At 48.5% G+C, this 17,736-nt stretch overlaps 1 protein-coding gene across 7 annotated transcripts; it reads right to left on the bottom strand.

Annotated features, from left to right (window-relative positions):
- Window positions 1-9,663: 9,663 nt before the first annotated feature.
- Window positions 9,664-13,703, bottom strand: LOC109744194 (MAG2-interacting protein 2). 7 transcript variants are annotated; one of them, XR_012188118.1, is made up of 7 exons: window positions 12,492-13,631; window positions 12,009-12,139; window positions 11,830-11,908; window positions 11,535-11,723; window positions 10,811-10,941; window positions 10,085-10,227; window positions 9,664-9,962 (listed from the first exon to the last, which is right to left on the bottom strand). XR_012188118.1 is itself a non-coding variant. In XM_073502412.1 (6 exons), the coding sequence occupies exons 2-6, from the start codon at window positions 12,075-12,077 to the stop codon at window positions 10,212-10,214; spliced, it is 480 nt and encodes a 159-aa protein (XP_073358513.1). In that variant the 5' UTR covers window positions 12,078-12,139; window positions 12,492-13,703; the 3' UTR covers window positions 9,664-10,211. The 7 variants fall into 7 exon arrangements, 4 of the variants coding, with proteins under 4 accessions (XP_073358513.1, XP_073358515.1, XP_073358516.1 ...); XR_012188116.1 differs by having other exon boundaries at window positions 10,815-10,941; XR_012188117.1 differs by having other exon boundaries at window positions 10,085-10,941; window positions 12,009-12,209; window positions 12,492-12,783.
- Window positions 13,704-17,736: the final 4,033 nt, after the last annotated feature.

Here is a 17,736-nt window from a genome sequence, read left to right as displayed (position 1 = left end):
GAACTCATCTACTTACTCGACATCTTGCTGGATCAAGAGGACGAGGGACGTCATCGAGCTGAACATGTGCAGAACTCGGAGGTGTCGTACGTTCGGTACTTGATCGGCCGGAGCTAGAAGAAGTTCGACTACATCAACCGCGTTGTCAAACGCTTCCGCTTTCGGTCTACGAGGGTGCGTAGACATACTCTTCCCCTCGTTGCTATGCATCTCCATGGATATATCGTTGCGTGTGCGTAGAATTTTTTTTTCCATGCAACGTTTCTCAACAAGTGCACTGCAATACTTAACTGACTAGGCCTGATATTTCCTTTGTTGTAAACAAAGTATGTCAGTTCCTTCATGCATCCACTACAGTATATTTGACAGCTGCAAAACGCATACTTAGATATGTCAAGAATACTTTCAGTGTTGGACTCACCTTCACCAAGTCATCGTCAACACTTGCCAGTGCATTTTCTAATTCTGATTGGGCAGGTTGTCTTGATGACAGACGCTCAACATGTGGTTTTGCAGTGTTCTTTGGTCCAAATCTGATCTTGTGGTGTGCTAAGAAACAAGCTATTGTGTCCAGGTCCAGCACAGAAGCAGAATACAAAGCACTAGCAAATGCTACCGCAGAAATTATCTGGGTTCAGTCGTTGCTGAAAGAGCTTGGGATACATTGAAAACAAGCCCCATGCTTATGGTGTGACAATCTTGGTGCTACCTATCTTTCTGCTAACCCAATATTTCATGCAAGGATTAAACATATCACAAGATCAAGTTGCAGATGGCTTCACTAAGGCTTGTCTATAAGAAGTTTTGAAGAATTCAAACGTAATCTCAACTTTTCCAAGTTGTGATTATGGGAGGGTATTAAATGACATGTTAATCAGGTTCCTAGGGGCGCACCGGTTTGACTCAACCGGTCTAGATAGATTGAGGTTGTTAGGGTATATAGTTGTAATCTTTTCATCTCTATCTTATCTCTTTCTTCCTTGATCTCCAAGATGTAATCCCAACCGCATTGTATGCTTATCAGGGATACGCCCCTGTCTATATTAACACGAAACCGTCGCCTCGAGAGAGGTACAATGTTCTCCGCTTCTTCACACATATATACCGTAGAACAATTGTTCTATGGTTTAGGGTTCAAAAAAATAGAGTAGAGGAAAAGTTGGTATGCTGTCCCAGACCCGATGCATTGCACCTCTATTACAAAACTTAAATTCTACTTTTGATCTAGAGGTAGCTTGGTATACTTGTCCTTCATACGGTACAGACCTACTAATGCATATTTTGCTGAGCACAAGACACAAATTCGTGGTGGGATGAGGATTTTATTAATTAACTTAGGTAATGCTCCTCTTATGATTGGGAGTTTGTGTTGTGAGATTCGGAGCATGGAAATTATAGTAGAGAGAGCATATTGGCAGTTGATTGCGGAAGTGTGTTCGGAAGCACCGAGGTTTTCATGACTGCCACCTGAAGGTATTATTTGCATCCCACTCACAGTTTCTCTGCTGAAGAAATCAATTGGCATATCTGGACAATTCTATTGGGAGGGTAAAAATCTTTTGCCGTGGTGTTTGCACCGAGTTTGCAAGTGTACGAGCATAAGAACAGATGCAGTTTACTAGAACATGTATATCAGTGGTGCTCCTTATTGGTCATGGTACCTACTGGATATGGCTAAAGATTTACATTCAATGGGTATTGAATTATTTGGAATAATAATGCACTGGATGAATAATGTGGTTGAAGTACTGATGCACGGCTGGGCACAGAAGCACAATGTCAAATAAGTTTAGTTATATAAGCGTGCAATCCAAGTTGTGCACATATAATATATCATATAATAGTTATTTTATTTTATTTGAAAATTTTAATTGTCTAAATTATGTATCAGAATAAAATCATCCACCGTGTAATTATTCAGTTCTACTTTTCACCCATGCCCCTCTTTCTCACAGGAAGCGGAGGATGATAACTCGGTAAGTGCAGGATGTTTTTTTTTGAGGGAGTAAGTTTTTAGAAAAGGAGGATGACCCCGGCCTCTGCATCTGGAAGATGCATACGGCTACTTTATTAATTATTCTCGAGGACCTTACAAAGTATTACAAACAATATACCTGAATCCACCATCTTGGCAACATATGCCGCTACTCTTATCCATATGATGAAGGGATGCTAGCTGGGCCACTACCCAAACCACTCACCTAAACCTAACATCAAAAGCCGGAAGCCCCAGCCGAGCCACATACCGGGTCTGGGGCACAATCCGGTCAGACGCACTCTTGTGTCGTCGCCGCCATCTTCCACAGGTCCGTCTTCAGATTATATTGAGTCTTCTACCTTGTGAAGGCCACTTCTGCCATCGACGTCACCATGACGCCAGACAGCTACCTCCTCCTGCGCGAGTCCATCTCCGCGCATCGGACGCCGAGCCTCCACAGCGCCATGCCGCCGAACTCCGCCGCCATCAATGAGTGAGATGAAGTACCGCTCCACCACGGCAAGTACAAGGTGAGGAAGGGCGAGGTCGCCGTCGGAGACACGGCCGGAAGATAAGCACCGCAGTCACGAGACATGCCCGGAGCTGCGACGCGGTAGATCAGACGGGCCGCCATCAGGATCCAGACAATCTCGCCATGCACGCCCAGCATCCCCATGCCCAAGTCGGCGCCTTCAAGAAGGTGACGACGCTATGGCGCCGCCGCCGCTTAACCACCGGGGCTAGGGTTTTCACCCGGGCGCAGGGGAAGGGGGAAGCAGGGGAGGTTTAGCCTCGGCGCCGCCACCAACGAGGGAATGGCGTCCGGGACGCCGTGACCGCCACCGGCGGCCAAGGGTTTCCCCCGGCCAAGCACCCTGCCGCCACCTCCGAACCAGCCACAACGTCAGCAGGCGCGTGCACGCCGGAGATCCAGGCCGGCCGGAGGTCATACATCACGAGCAGATCAGATCGCCTCCGATCTGACGAGGGGAGCCCGGGGCCTCCCCGCGCCATGACCAGTGCCCACCGGGACCTTGCTGCCCGCGCAGCCGAGGGGATCCGGCCTACCTCACCGACGAGCACTCCCCGCCGCCGGAGGAGCGCCGTCCGCACCAGCGAGGCCGCCGCCTCAGATCCGCCGCGAAGAACGCCGCGCCGCCACCGGCCCGCGCGCTCCAGTGACGTGCCGCCCCGGCCAGCAGGCCGCGCCGCCCCGCACACTAGGTGCAGGATGCTGGTGATGAGTTCGACATTGATTTTGGCTTTTGTTGATCTTATCTTTGTTCGGAGTAAATTTCTCAATGATTTTCCTTTTGCAACTCATTTCCAGGAACCTGGGCCTGGAGATGACCCATATAAGGATATATGTGAGAGGTATACGTACAGGTCTACGAACTCATCTCCAAGTAATATTTGAGGTGAGGTATATTATTTTGTCCAGTCCATCGTGCAAGCTTTGTTGTTCGGCGCTCCTGCAACTGTACATTTGGCACGAGTTTTCTCTTGCCTGCATGACGTGGTGATGTTTTGTTGTAAGATTAGACAATATGTTGGAGATGAGGGGGTTTGCCTAATTGGAACCAGAGTAAGAATGAGAAGGAGCTTAAGTAGGGCCACGGCAGGGCAACCTGGAAGCATGGATTTTTACCTGCTATATGTGATAGGAGATGGTCACCGTAAAACAGGGTGCTAAAGACCTACTGAACTATTTGTTATTTCTTTCTAGAAAGGTAACTTTGTAGGTCTAATTTAATTTGTCTATGCTGATAATTTCTTGCTTGTATAGAGGGACCAAGCCAAGTAGGCCATCAACAACCCATTCATGCTTAGGTTAGTTTTGTTTTAGCATTTATTTTCTTAAACTTACATTTCACTAGCATGTGCTTTGTCTTCTCAGGCTACAATTGAACTTGTTCTCAGAGTAACAAGACTTCTCTTATCAGCAATGTATGTATGCTTAGGAGACGACAATTGAATGTTAAGAAAAGCATCTCCCAGAAATTATCAACATCCCGCACAGTTGCTCCCGCAGATCAACATGCTTCCATGTTAAATAGGTTGTATAAGATCTAAAGTTGCTATATCTTGTCCACGTAACATGCTTCTCTGTTAGGAAGTACATGTTATATTGCAAAAATTTAGTGTTGTCACTGTTGCATCTGAAATATATTGAATGATGAGAAGTTATGCATAATATATCCTGTTCAGCGCGGTTACCATGTATATATATATATACTATGGTTACCATTACAACTCTAAACACCCATGGTTACCAATGTATACTATATTGTTCAGCCAGCGTGTGCAGTTTGAGATAATTGCTTTCCTAGCGTGTCTTGTCAAATCTCACTTGCTAATTTGAATATGCATACTACTATGATCGCGGCTATGGGCTAGCTTCATGCTTAGTATTCATAATTGTATCGTTTATAATTTCATGATTGTTTTCTCAGCTTAACTGCAACTCCAAAGACTCTTGGGAATGTACTAAAATTTGGCCTCAAACACATCATTATTCCAAAATGTATTGGGAGTTTAGTTCACAGGCCTACGAGTTTAGCTTCAATAATTGTAGGAAATCTTGTGAAGATGAGAGAGCGGTTCTGGGAAAATTGAAATGCTGCTAATGGAATATATCAACAGGCCTACGAGAACGAAATATTTTAACAAGGCTATGAAGATTGGATTGAGCTGATAGTGGAACCAGGAAATAAGGTAACAAACTTCTGCGATTTTAGCTAAATAAACAAAGCCGACATGGTGTTATTATATTATTCTTTCCCAAGTTTTACACCAGCCACAAATCGGAAGCTTATTGCCAGTTTAAATAATGAGAAGTGTCAAATACCTAATAAACCTGGGTGAGAATCTATCTAGGATTAGTTCCAAACATATTCGCAAAAAGAGCATTAGTTCCAAACATGACTCACTGATTAATAGATTGACTTCATATTATTTTTTTACCCTGAAGCGGCAAGGTTTCTTCCTGCTTTAAATTTTTATTGTCTCAAGAAAATGAAAGAATTATCAAATATGGGGAAAGAAAGTAAAAAGAAGAAAAGGAAAGGAAAAGAAAAGAAGACAAATAAAGGAGAGGACTACTTGTGGCCAATTTCATGGCCTCTCATGGCCATGCCCGCGCCACTTCACTCTTCCCCATCCTGAAGTGCGGCTGCTGCTTTTGGGGATCCGCTCGGAGAGGACTACTTCTGGCCAATTTCTTTCTCCACCAGGTGAGGACTATTCCCCTGGCCGCTTCAGATCCCCACCAGGTGACTTATCTTCTCTTTGCCTGACCAATTTCTTTCTCGTTGTTCTAGTCGATTCAAACAAGATCCTTGACGTTTTTTGAATCAAATAAATGATTGTTTCTTTATTCATTGGCGGCTAGATCGTTTCATGGTTATTTATTCTGAAATTGTAACTTGAATGGACGACTCTGTTGTAGCGGGCCATCTTTGAAGTATAGTTCTGGTCAATTCGCACATGATCAAGTTGATCTGCTGTATGGCGAATTAGTTTATCTCTGTTTCGGTGGCCGGAAATAGTACTATTAAACTATTGATATGTTATTAGGGGAAAGAACAAGGCATGTACTATTTGTTCCCTTTGGATTGGGTGATTTCTCTGAACCTTTACCTCTATGCATTTTCCACAGGTTTACAACACGAGATTCCTGACCAGAAGGGGAACAAGGCGGAGTGGCATGGTGACCAGTTCCAGATGTGCATCTGTTCTCGTGAAACTAAGGACAATAAGGTGAGCTCTAATCGGACCTCATGCAACCGTGACATAGTTTTGATTTTCATGTATAGTGCATGGAAGTGCTCATGATAGAGTGCCAGTTGAGAAGAATCTCAGTGAGGAACCTAGGATACACACAGGAAGAAATTTGTGATAGTATGTATCATGCTTATCCTCTTTCTTTAGAAAAACTCATGATCGTACAGTAGTCTAGGAGATCAAATTTACTGCTGAATTTCTGCTCAAAAATATTACAACTGAATAATATATCAAATTGGCACTAAGAAGTGGTATGATGTGCTCAGATAAGAACCTAACTTCCGTTTCTCAAGTTTTATCAGCTTACAAAAAACTTCCTTTTCTGCAGATCCAGGTAGAACACCACTTCTAGGGGATGCTCTTGTTGATGCCAGGACAGTCTGTTTTGCATTTAGGAATGTTGGGGAGGTTTGTGATGTATTATATGTATCTTGCTACTATCAACAATATTTTCTCAAAATTCTCATAAGCATGTTCCTTGAATATGTAGGAATACTACATCAAGAAGAACGATCGGGTAGAGTTTATCGCAATACTTGGACTATTTGGACTGCTTGTCAGTACAATTCGGATGTATCCTCTACACAGTTCATGATTAATAGCAGACCCACAGAGGAAAATTGTCATAATTCATTGATATTGCCATCTATAGATTTGATCTTGTTATTGCCTAGTTAAAAGATCACTACCTTTTTTCTGGAACAAAAATGTCTTGACAATACTCTCCTGGAACAAATATTCATGTGACCACCTAACCTTACAAAATATCAGATTTTCTACAAATGGTACATGTCAACTTACGGTTATTGCAATCCAGCGGAACCTTTTAATATCTAGATTAGTACAAAGTACAAAGAAGAGCGTAGTTACAATCATCCATGAAGACCAATTTCATATCTGCATTTAGTTTTTTAGAAAAGGAGGATGACCCCCGGCCTCTGCATCTGGGCGATGCATACGGCCACTTTATTAATTATTCTCACAAGATCTTACAAAGTCATACAACAGCAAGACTAAAGCCACTTTCTAAGCAACAACTGTCGCTACACCTATCCAATCGATGAAGGGGCGCTGATAGTCTGGGCCTAATACCAAACAGACATCGCAGCCAAACCTAAACATCTAAGACCTGAGGTCCCAACCAGGACGCCTGCCGGGTATGGGGTACCTACCAGTCCGGCGCACTCCTCAACCAGGACGACTGCCGGGTATGAGGCCTCCGCAGCCACCTGCCACCAAACCATCTTCAGAGCTGTACTGTTGCATCAACCTTGCACAGTCTAGCTACCGTCGACGCCACCACGACGCCAGACAGCTCCACCGCTCTGCGCTCGTCCATCCCGAGGCGGACACTCTGAAAGATCTGTCGTACGTAGCACCTGCCGATTAGGCATGACTCAGCGTAGCACCTGTCGGCCAGGCATGACTTGACATCTCTTACCAGACGCATCTGACGCGGTTAGAACGCCGCTCCTCCTGCCAACCTCCACACCATTGCCGCTGCTGGAGCTGACACACGAAGCCCTTCACCCATAGCAACTCCCCCGAACGCCCAAGCCTCCCAAGACGGCGCCTCCATGGAGGTTACGACGCAAAGGGCACCGCCGCCGTCCAATCCAAGACGGATTTTGGACTTTCGTCCGGGAACGGGACGGAGGTGGATAGGAGGGACCTCGACTTCGCCATCAAGATGGGTAACGACGTCAAAGCCGTCGCCGATGCCGGGCCGAGCTAGCCGGCCAAAGTTTCCTCCGGTCCTCTTCCTGTACCACCAATCTCCATCTGCTTTGGATCTGGCAGCAGCCAAGACCCGAAAACTCCAGAGAGGGGAGCACCATAAGGCTCAACACCTCCGGCGTAGATCCATCCAGGCGCCGGATCAAAGAAGACCCGACCTGGTCAGCGACGAAAGCCACCATCCTGCGCCGGCCGGCGGCGATCAGGCACCAGATCCAGAAGGATCGAACCCGAGACCGACGGCGCACGCGACCACCAGATCCAGCGGCCGCACCACGCCGCGAGCACGAACCCCAACCGCCGGCGCGCTGCGCACGTCGCGGCCAGGATCCATCTGCAGCGCCGCCGCACCCCGCAAAAGTACGGCGCCTCCTCTCGAACGGCCGTCCCGCGCCAGCCCATTCGGGGGAAGGAGAAGGGAGCCCCGCCGCCGCCCCTGCCGGCCTGGCTTCGCCCGGCGGCGCTGCTGGCGGCGGCGAGGATGGAGGAGATGCGGGGGAGTCCGGGCGCCGGCGGCTAGGGTTTCCCCCTGGTCGCCCGCGGGGGCGACCCGAGGGGTACCAATCCGCAAAATGATCTAGTACAAACAAAAGTTTGGTTACCACATAAAGCTCCCTAAAACAGGGGATAAAAGATTAAGGTGTCTTACTATTGGAGATGTCATGAAAATACAGAGTTCGTGCCACCCGCCTTCTAAAAATGATGTGCTATATGTACATATAAGCTACCTATGTAGGTCCAGTTTGGACTGTATTCATGTAGACCGATCAGATTTCCAGTCTATTGCCTTGTTGTGTTGTATAGCATTGCCATGTTTAATTCCAGAGATACGAAGTACGCGACATGCTTCTATCCTATTTAGCCGGGTATCCTGTGTGGACATCATATGCTAATATGTACATCATGTCATTATGAAAAAATTAATTTGTCCCACTGTTAAATTTGATACACCTGTACATGATGTCATATTTATCTTTTGGTGTTGGTCTTGACAAAATTTAATTTGTTCCACTCTTAAATTTGATACACTAGTCTTCCAAATTATCCATTAAATCACTTGTTAGCAGGGCCAAATTATAGAAGCTGAACCAGTTGTTCCAAATTATCCAGTCCAAATGCTATACAGCACAGGGACACTGTTCCAATCTTAGAAGCTTCTACACAGTATTTGGTTTTCGTACTACTTGGTTGATGAAATGATTTCCTTATAAGCTAGGATAAGGCGTTTGTAGTTGGTATTTGTACTACAAGCTCAATAATTTTTCGGTTCATCTCATCTCTGGTTATTTTTTTTCGGTTTGTTGTATGCTCACCGGCGTTCTATTTCGAGTTATCGATTGGGTGTTGGGTATGGGTGTTTGCAGGTGGGGCCTGCTTTATTCCCGGGTCTGATGTCAGTGGACATGCAGCGCTCTTGTGTGGATTTGAGCGTCGTGGCATGTGGTGGCTCTCTGTCAGATGCATCAACAGCTGGTGTTGTCATCAGGTATTGATTGCACCCAGGCAATAGCGGCATGCCTCCATTCGGGAGTTTGGGTGCCTCTGTTTGGGTTGTGCATTCCTTTCCTTTTTCTTTTGGTCCTCTTTTTTCCTTCTTATTGTGGTCTATTCATTGATTCAGTGTTGTTCTTCACAAAGAAAAGGCCCACTGCCCAGATCCTTTGGCATTTGAAATGAGTTTGATAGTTAGAAGAGTTTCTTTGGTTGTAGTAGTTTGATCTTTGCTTTGCGATTAGGAGCAGAGCAGCGTCACCATTATTCACCACTATTCTCCGATTGCTTGTGCCATTCGTTTCCTGCCTTTTAAAATGATGATAATCTTTCTCATTTACTTCCAAGCCTAAATATTTATCATCCATACATGATTCTGTATCTATAGGTTTGGTCGTGCCGTTAACTGCGTATCTTGACGACATTGACGCTGAAATTATCGACCCTCCAAAGAATGAGATGTTCGATGTCGCAGAACTCATCGGTGATGTTATCGAGCATTCACGGAAACGAAATGTCATAGTTTCTACCAATGTGCGTGAGCTATTGGAATGCCCTGTGTGTTTGGTTCACATGTATCCTCCAATTCATCAGGTATGCCTTCTTGCCGAACTAATCACATTTAACAATAGCCTCTCGGTTGCATCATACTAGCCTTATTCTAGGATTGTACCTTTCTTTGTGTATGCCGATATATTTTCTACTGAAATACTGCCGTGTGATGTGTTACAGAAGAATTGCTGGTACAATGTTTTGTAGCCAATCAACAGCAATGACAATGGATTGTTTCCTATAAACTTGTTATCGACCACAGTCCATAAATCTCGCAATATGTGCAGTTTTCAGCTAAACATTGCATGAGCTTGTCCGTGGAAGTCAACATTGATGACTGTAACGATATGCGCATCTCTGATATGTTGGCTAGGCCACGGGCATTCTGCTCCCGTAACAGTATCCCAAGCTTCTCTTCTGACTGGTAGTTTGGATTGAGAAACACAAGTCAGTACAAATGCAGTTTTTGATCTGATCTTCGTGATTGTTATATTACTATGCTTTGGTACTTCATCAGTGTGTGGTTTGCGTACTCCTGCAGACCTGTTTTGGAGTAGCTTGCTCACAGCATGGGGGCGATGGCATATTTACTCGTTTTGGTAGCGGTGATGGCCTGAGATGGTTTGGTGTCAATGTTCCTTTGAAGGGAAGCCAATCAACTTGCTGACATTCAGTTTGCTTTGTACCTGTTATGTTAGACACACAAGTAGAAAAAACCATGCGTGTGATCTTTGGTTGATGCAAACAGTTTGAACTTACAGATTGCAGCACTCTCCTATGTTGGAAGATGGTACAAGAAATGTGCATGCCGCACTAAGCTATTTGCATGAAGCACTATTATTAGTACTTACAAAAGCTGGCAATTAAAAGGTGTCCACCTCCTGTGATGGATATTTTCGCTGTTGAACTTATCCTAATTGGATGTTAGAATATACTCCCTCCGTCCGAAAATACTTCATGTTAAACAAACCAAGATCCAGCTTGGCATTACTTTGTGCTCATTTGGGAATTGCAAAAAGTGGCAGGCGTAATTGATTTGCTTGAGGAATAAAGCAGTATTCAAAAGTATCCATAGTCCGTTTTAAAATATTGCATTGAGACTCAAAACGGCCAATGCATGTATGATGGAAAAAGTTAAATCGATTATATTTGTAAACTTTTGCAGGATCAATATGGCTCAACAGCTGGAGCACAGTTGCAAACACTTCCAATGTGAACTGACTGCATTTATTATGCAAAGAGAAAACTGTAAGAATGACAACAACATACCTACCTTCCCATAATAATTCCCAAGAATGTCTCCAGCAAGTCGTTGTACCACAATAAACGAAGCCTGATGATACGACTGTCCCATGCTGAGCCATCACCGCTATTATCCGGCTCCGAAAACTTGTAACAGTCTGTCATGCGAAAGCCAAAAGAAAATAGGGCTTTCAAAGCTGCTTCTGTAGGTCCAACTTATATTCACACATTCTGACAATACAAATGCTTGGTCTTTGATGTTCACCAAGTATGACTGTATATCATGAATATCTCCAGCAGAGTGCAACCAGCATGCTTTAAGCACGTCATCCTTATCTAGATTATACTGGGAGGCAATAACTTCTGCCAAACATGTGATTATGAACAAATAATAGCAAGATATTCAGGGACAAAACAAACTTACAATAGGAGTTCAACTTTTCTTCCTGAATACTTAGTGTGAAAATAATAATTTTCCACCCAGATTCTTTAAAGCTCATCACCAATCGTGAATAGCAGTCTCATTCAAAACTACAAGCATGAAACGATATTGCCAAGACAAAAGAAAGACAGCTTAAACAATTCCCAGTGTAAGCTAATGTTTAAGAATGCAATGTATGAGCATCACAGATTCACAGGTATAACATTTCACAAAAGGACTTGTACCAGTAAGAGCTTGTGCAGTTTTTCCCAATGAATTATACTAGACAGTACTCAATGCAATGTGGGAACAGGTAGAAAGTTGACTGACTTGTATATATGCCGCAGGGTGATTCATAGCCATCGCTCTTTCTCAAGATATAAATGCGGTTCCCAACAGCTACAGCAACATACTCCGCATTCCGCGAGACGAACAAGGATGCTGCATTTTCCCTCTTCCTCCGCTTACTCCCCCCAAGAGTGTTGTACCTGCTCCACCTCTCCCTGAGCTTACTTACGCCTTCCAAGAAGGTAGTAGCACGTGGAAGCTAATTGTTAGGAGCCTTTACTGGATGGATATTTGGAGGATTTGAAACTGATTCGAGGGCAGGGGTAAAAGATCCAACCTTGGAAGGAGAGATACGAGAGGACGCCTCCTCCTTCACCTGAACTGCCGCCGCTCGCTCGAGCGGTTTCGTCTCTTTCCTGTGGTTGCAAGAATTACATAACGGCAAAGATAACAGCGAATGCCACCGAGGTAAATGCAAAATCTGGATGAATGGACGGGTTCGACTTCCACACTCACACAAGGGATTTCGTGGGATCCAGTCGCGTGGCGGCCGATCTCGTACAGTGCGTCGACTTCCGCCCCCATCTCTCCGGCGCCGCCCGAGATCTCCGAGTTGGGAGTTCGAGCAGAGGAGCAGGTTTCTTCCTCTGGAGATTTGATGGTTTCCCCTAACTTGGTTAGCCTTCGATCTTTTCAATCAAATTTCACCTCACGAGCCTAAGGTTTAGACAGAACGATCATTGGTAAACTGAGATTTGAAGAAGGAGAAAGAGTTGGGCTTTGTCCGGTTGTTGGGGATCCAATCCCCTACTGGATTCAATCCACCCAGGGTTTGGGTGATCCCCACCCCGTCACCCAATCCCCACTAATCCTTTCCTCCTGCATAATCCCTGCCTACGTATAATTGTCTGCATAATCTCTTGGCAGACGAGCTGGAAGCATCTAGAATAGAAATTAAGAGGGACAAGGAGAGGGGAAAGAAGAGGGCAAAAATCTTACTCGTGGCAAGATAATTTTTGGGAGGAGCGGACGCCGGTGATGGGGGTCGCTGCGGGCGCCGCCGTGCTCGCACCGCTGCACCTCGAGATCCCCTTCGAGCTCGCGCCGGGATGGAATAAGAGGGTCGCGCCGAGGATCTGCTGCTGGGGAGGGGGGTAGGTAGAAGGCAGCAGCCAGCCGGTCTTCAATGGAGGATTGAGTTCGTCTCTCCGGCGGCTTCCCAGTCCACCTCTGGGTCGTATCCGAGCTCGCGCCGACAAGGAGGGAGAGAGGGGGAGCACGCCGCCGCCGTATCCTCCGGGCCGTTGCGCCGGGATCGCGAGAGAGGGTCGTGTCGGGGCCTGGTTTTTTTTTTCCGAGATCGGGTCGGGGCCCGTATAGTCCCTTTACTGTCCCGACTTGGGCTTCCTTTCGGCCCATATAGACTCACAGTCCCGACCGAGGCCCACTGCTCGTGCTCTCTCTTTTATCAGTCCCAGTTCATCGCGATTCTTCTTGGTTTAAAAAAAGAATCTCATCGCGATCTCCGTCCAACTCCTCCCCCAAATCACTCTCGCCGGAGTGCTCCGCCGTGTAATCTAGTTTTCCCCCTCCCGATCTCTCGTCTGATTCGAGGGCGCGGAGGGGAGGATTGCTTCGATGCACCGGCGTCGGCGCGAGCGGTCGGGCAGGCGGTGGCCGGAGCTTTGCGCCGACGGCCGCCTGAGATGGGGAGGAAGATGGAGGCGAGGCGTCAGCGTCTGCCCCTTCTTTTCTTCCCGCGAGGTGCAGCAGCGATGGCCGGAAGGGGGTGGGTGGAGCGGGAGGACGGCGGCCAGTCGGGTAAGACAGAACTCCGGCCACCTGATGAGTCTTTTTAGTCCCACATCGCGACTTCACGTTGATTCCCACCGCCTTATTTAGCTCGGCAGCAGCAGAGTCATCACGAAGTAGCAGTAGAAGGGAAGTAGAGTGCTTAGGACTAGGAGCATAGGTTAGGGATGTGCATAGGGTTAGCAGGGCGCAGGTGAGAGGGGCGGGGGGAGAGGAGGCCCGAGCAGGGAGGGGGAGAGGAGAAGGGCCTGTGCAGGAGGGGGTGGCGGCGCGGGCCCGGGCAGGGAGGTGGTGGCGGCCCGGGCGTGGGGGTGAGGAGGCCCGGGCAGGGTGGAGGCGGCCTGGGCAGGAAGGGGGAGAGGAGGCGGGCCCGGGGCGGCGTGGGAGGAGGGCCCGGGCAGGGAGGGGGGGAGGAGGCAGGCCCGGGCGTGGGGGTGAGGAGGCTCGGGGAGGAGGGGGTGAGGAGGCGGGCCCGGGAAGGCAGGGAGGGCGACGGTGAGGAGGAGGAGATCCTGGTTTTGTAACCAGTTTATTCTGGTTAAAAAGTCGCGTGTGTCTGATTACTAGGCCTTTTGTACTTTTTTTATCCTTGTTGGTGGATGTAACACCCCAGTGTCATGCTACAGTAATCACTTGTTAATGGTGCCATGTCATCAGATTACTGTTGCTAATCTTCACTTGATCCAAATCACCATTCAAATTCAAATCCAATCTAAAGTCAAAAATTCTTTTTGTCAGACATGAAATCTAAAATGTTCATCTTGTGGCAAATAATCATCTGTTAATATTGGTGGTGGACCAACATTTTTGCAAGGTGTTTAAATGGCCTAAACCAATTAAAGCAGTGGCTAAAACAATAGATTAAATAGCTTTTTAATTTATAAAAATTGCTACCTTTTTCACAAAGCCTCACAATCTTTTTGTGGCAATGCAAAATAATTCTTTGGAATTGTTTTAGCCAGTGGCATAATTTTTGCAAAGTCATTAGTGGCTAAAAGAAAAATGCAAAAGCTGCTGGAAAAAGAAAAACAAAAAAAAAGGAGAAAGAAAGGGGGGGGAGAGAGAGAGAGCAACCCCCCTCCCTAGACCGAACCCACCTGGGCCGGCCCACCTAACCCACCCGAGCCAGCCCAGTTGCCCCCTCGCAGCGGTCTGTCTTCCCCCCCGCCCTGTTCCTAGGTCTCAGACCGCAACAGGGGCGTCGCCGCCGAACCACCTCGCCGGCCACGCCGCTACAGGCGCCGCGGGGAGGATAAGGACGCCAGTGACGACCCCCCTGCCTCCTCCGAGAGATCTTTCCCCCCTTCCACACGAGCTGCTGCTTGCCCTCTCCGCCTCTCCCATTCCCCACCGCATCCGAGCGCTGCTGTGGCCCTGCCGCCGTAACGCACGCGGTCCCCGACACCGCCTCGCCTCTCCTCCACGCCAAGAAGGACCGCCTCGACCTCCTCTTCCTCCCCGACGAATCACCCGAGCAGGAGCACCTCTGCATCATCCCCTACGTTGTCGTCTTCCTCCTCTTCTCCGACGAGCTTCGCCGTCGATTCCGCCGCACCGAGCCCTCCTCGAGCATGCTTGAGCACATCTGCAGGAGCACTGTGAGCCTGCGCTTCTTTCCCCTCTCTCTCCCGAGCTTTTCCGACGCCCATAGCCCCGTTCCCGTAGCTCGCCCGAAGAACCTTGCCGCCGACGAGCTCGGCGCCGTGGCCATGGTCGCCTTCACATGCGGCCGAGCGCCGCATCGTGCTCCTGGGGTTCCTAGTGGCCCAACGCGCGCGTCTGCTGCTCTCGCCGTGCCCCGCAGCCCCTTGTTCGCCGCTCACCGAAAACCCACCACCACCTGACTCGCCGCCGGCGATGTTCCCGGCCGTCCCCGGCCACGCCACCACCTCCATTCGACGCGGTGTGGACTGGCCGTTCGAACGGGCCAAACCACAGCCCCGGGGATGCCCTGTGGGCGAAACCCGAAGCTCACCCGCGCCTCGCCGCCGCATTGGAGCTCGCCGGAGCCCCTCTCCGGTGCCCTGCCGACGTGGCCGGCCGGGCCCCACCCCTGGCTCACTACCAGTGGGCCCCACGGGCCCTAGTTGACTGGGTTGACCCAGTCAACTGCTGACTGGGCAGCCCAGTGCCACTGACATGCAGGCCCCACCGCTTAATTAAGCTAATTAAAATGTTTTATAATTAAAAATAATTAGTTAAGCTAAATAGTCACTGACATGTGGGCCCAGCTGCTAATTAGCCATGTTTAATTAAAATAACCCACTGTCAGTCCACTGTCGATGACAGGTGGGACCCACTGGTCAGTTTGACCTGGTCAGCCGTCCTATTGACCGCTGATGTCACAATGACGTCATGCTGATGCAATATTCCTTTTCTGTTAATATTAATAATTCCAAAAAATACCTTAACCTTTAGAAATTCATAGTAAATAAACCGTAGCTCAGATGAAAATACTTTGTACATGAAAGTTGCTCAGAACGACGAGACGAATCCGGATACGCAGCCCGTTCGTCCGCCACACATCCCTAACATAGCAAACTCGTAACTTTTCCCCTCCGATTCATCTGTCCGAAAACGCGAAACACCGGGAATACTTTTCCGGATGTTTTCCCCCTTCGCCGGTACCACCTCCTACCACGTTAGGGCACACCTAGCACCGCACATTGTCATGTCTTCCATCGTCATGCTTATGTTTGCATTATATTCATTGTTTCTACCCCCTCTTCTCTCCGGTAGACTACGAGACCGACGTCGCTGCTGGTGCCCCGAACGACTACGCTGTTGACGACCCCTACTTGCCAGAGCAACCAGGCAAGCCCCCCCCCTTGATCACCAGATATCGCCTATTTACAGCTTGCATTAGAGTAGTGTAGCATGTTACTGCTTTCGGTTAATCCTATTCTGCTGCATAGCCTGTCATTGTTGCTACAGTTGGTTACCCTTACCTGCTATCCTACTGCTTAGTATAGGATGCTAGTGTTCCATCAGTGGCCCTACACTCTTGTACGTCTGCCATGCTATAATACTGGGCCGTGATCACTTCGGGAGGTGATCACGGGTATATACTATATACTTTATATACATGACACATGTGGTGACTAAAGTCGGGTCAGCTCGTTGAGTACCCGCAAGTGATTCTGATGAGGGGGCTGAAAGGACAGGTGGCTCCATCCCGATAGAGGTGGGCCTGGGTTCCTGACGACTGTTACTTTGTGGCGGAGCGACAGGGCAGGTTGAGACCACCTAGGAGAGAGGTGGGCCTGGCCCTGGTCGGCGTTCGCGGATACTTAACACGCTTAACGAGATCTTGGTATTTGATCTGAGTCTGGCCATTTGGTCTATACGCACTAACCAACTACGTGGGAACAGTTATGGGCACTCGGCGTCGTGGTATCAGCCGAAGCTCTTTTTGACGTCAGCGACTGAGTGGCGCGCGCCGCATTGGACCGTAAGCTCGCGCTTGTATTAAGGGGGCTAGGTCTGCTTCCGGCCGCGTACGCAACGTGCAGGTGTGCAATGGGCGATGGGCCCAGACCCCTGCACGCATAGGATTTAGACCGGCGTGCTGACCTCTCTGTTGAGCCTAGGTGGGGCTGCGACGTGTTGATCTTCCGAGGCCGGGCATGACCCAGGAAAGTGTGTCCGGCCAAATGGGATCGAGCGTGTTGGAAAATGTGGTGCACCCCTGCTGGGAAGTTTATCTATTCGAATAGCCGTGTCCCTCGGTAAAAGGACGACCCGGAGTTGTACCTTCACCTTATGACAACTAGAACCGGATACTTAATAAAACACACCCTTCCAAATGCCAGATATGTTGGGGAACGTAGTAATTTCAAAAAAATTCCTACGCACACGCAAGATCATGGTGATGCATAGCAACGAGAGGGGAGAGTATTGTCCACGTACCCTCGTAGAACAAAAGCGGAAGCGTTAGCACAACGCGGTTGATGTAGTCGTACATCTTCACGATCCGACCGATCAAGTACCGAACACACGGCACCTCCGAGTTCAGCACACGTTCAGCCCGATGACGTCCCTCGAACTCCGATCCAGCCGAGTGTTGAGGGAGAGTTTCGTCAGCACGACGGTGTGGTGACGATGATGATGTTCTACTGACGCAGGGCTTCGCCTAAGCACCGCTACAGTATTATCGAGGTGGACTATGGTGGAGGGGGGCACCGCACACGGCTAAAAGATCAAACGATCAATTGTTGTGTCTATGGGGTGCCCCCTGCCCTCGTATATAAAGGAGCAAGGGGGAGGCGGCCGGCCAAGGAGGAGGGCGCGCCAAGGGGGGAGTCCTACTCCCACCGGGAGTAGGACTCCTCCTTTCCTTGTTGGAGTAGGAGAGAAGGAAAGAGGGGGAGAGGGAGAAGGAAAAGGGGGCTGCACCCCTTGTCCAATTCGGACCAGAGGGGGGGTGCGCGCC

This window comes from Aegilops tauschii, chromosome 6 (assembly GCF_002575655.3).
Source record: "Aegilops tauschii subsp. strangulata cultivar AL8/78 chromosome 6, Aet v6.0, whole genome shotgun sequence".
NCBI classification, from domain to species: Eukaryota; Viridiplantae; Streptophyta; class Magnoliopsida; order Poales; family Poaceae; genus Aegilops; species Aegilops tauschii.
Note: the sequence above shows the minus strand (reverse complement) of the source record. Positions and strands in the feature narration are given on the sequence as shown.

What these genes read in the sequence shown, in the direction of transcription:
- LOC109744194 (XM_073502412.1), bottom strand. Translation starts at nt 12,077, where the DNA reads ATGGGGGCGGAAGTCGACGCACTGTACGAGATCGGCCGCCACGCGACT. An exon ending in CTCGTATCTCTCCTTCCAAG is followed by an intron (nt 11,724 to 11,829) that starts GTTGGATCTTTT and finishes CCTTCTTGGAAG; the next exon opens with GCGTAAGTAAGCTCAGGGAG. An exon ending in ACCCTGCGGCATATATACAA is followed by an intron (nt 10,942 to 11,534) that starts GTCAGTCAACTT and finishes TTCGCATGACAG; the next exon opens with ACTGTTACAAGTTTTCGGAG.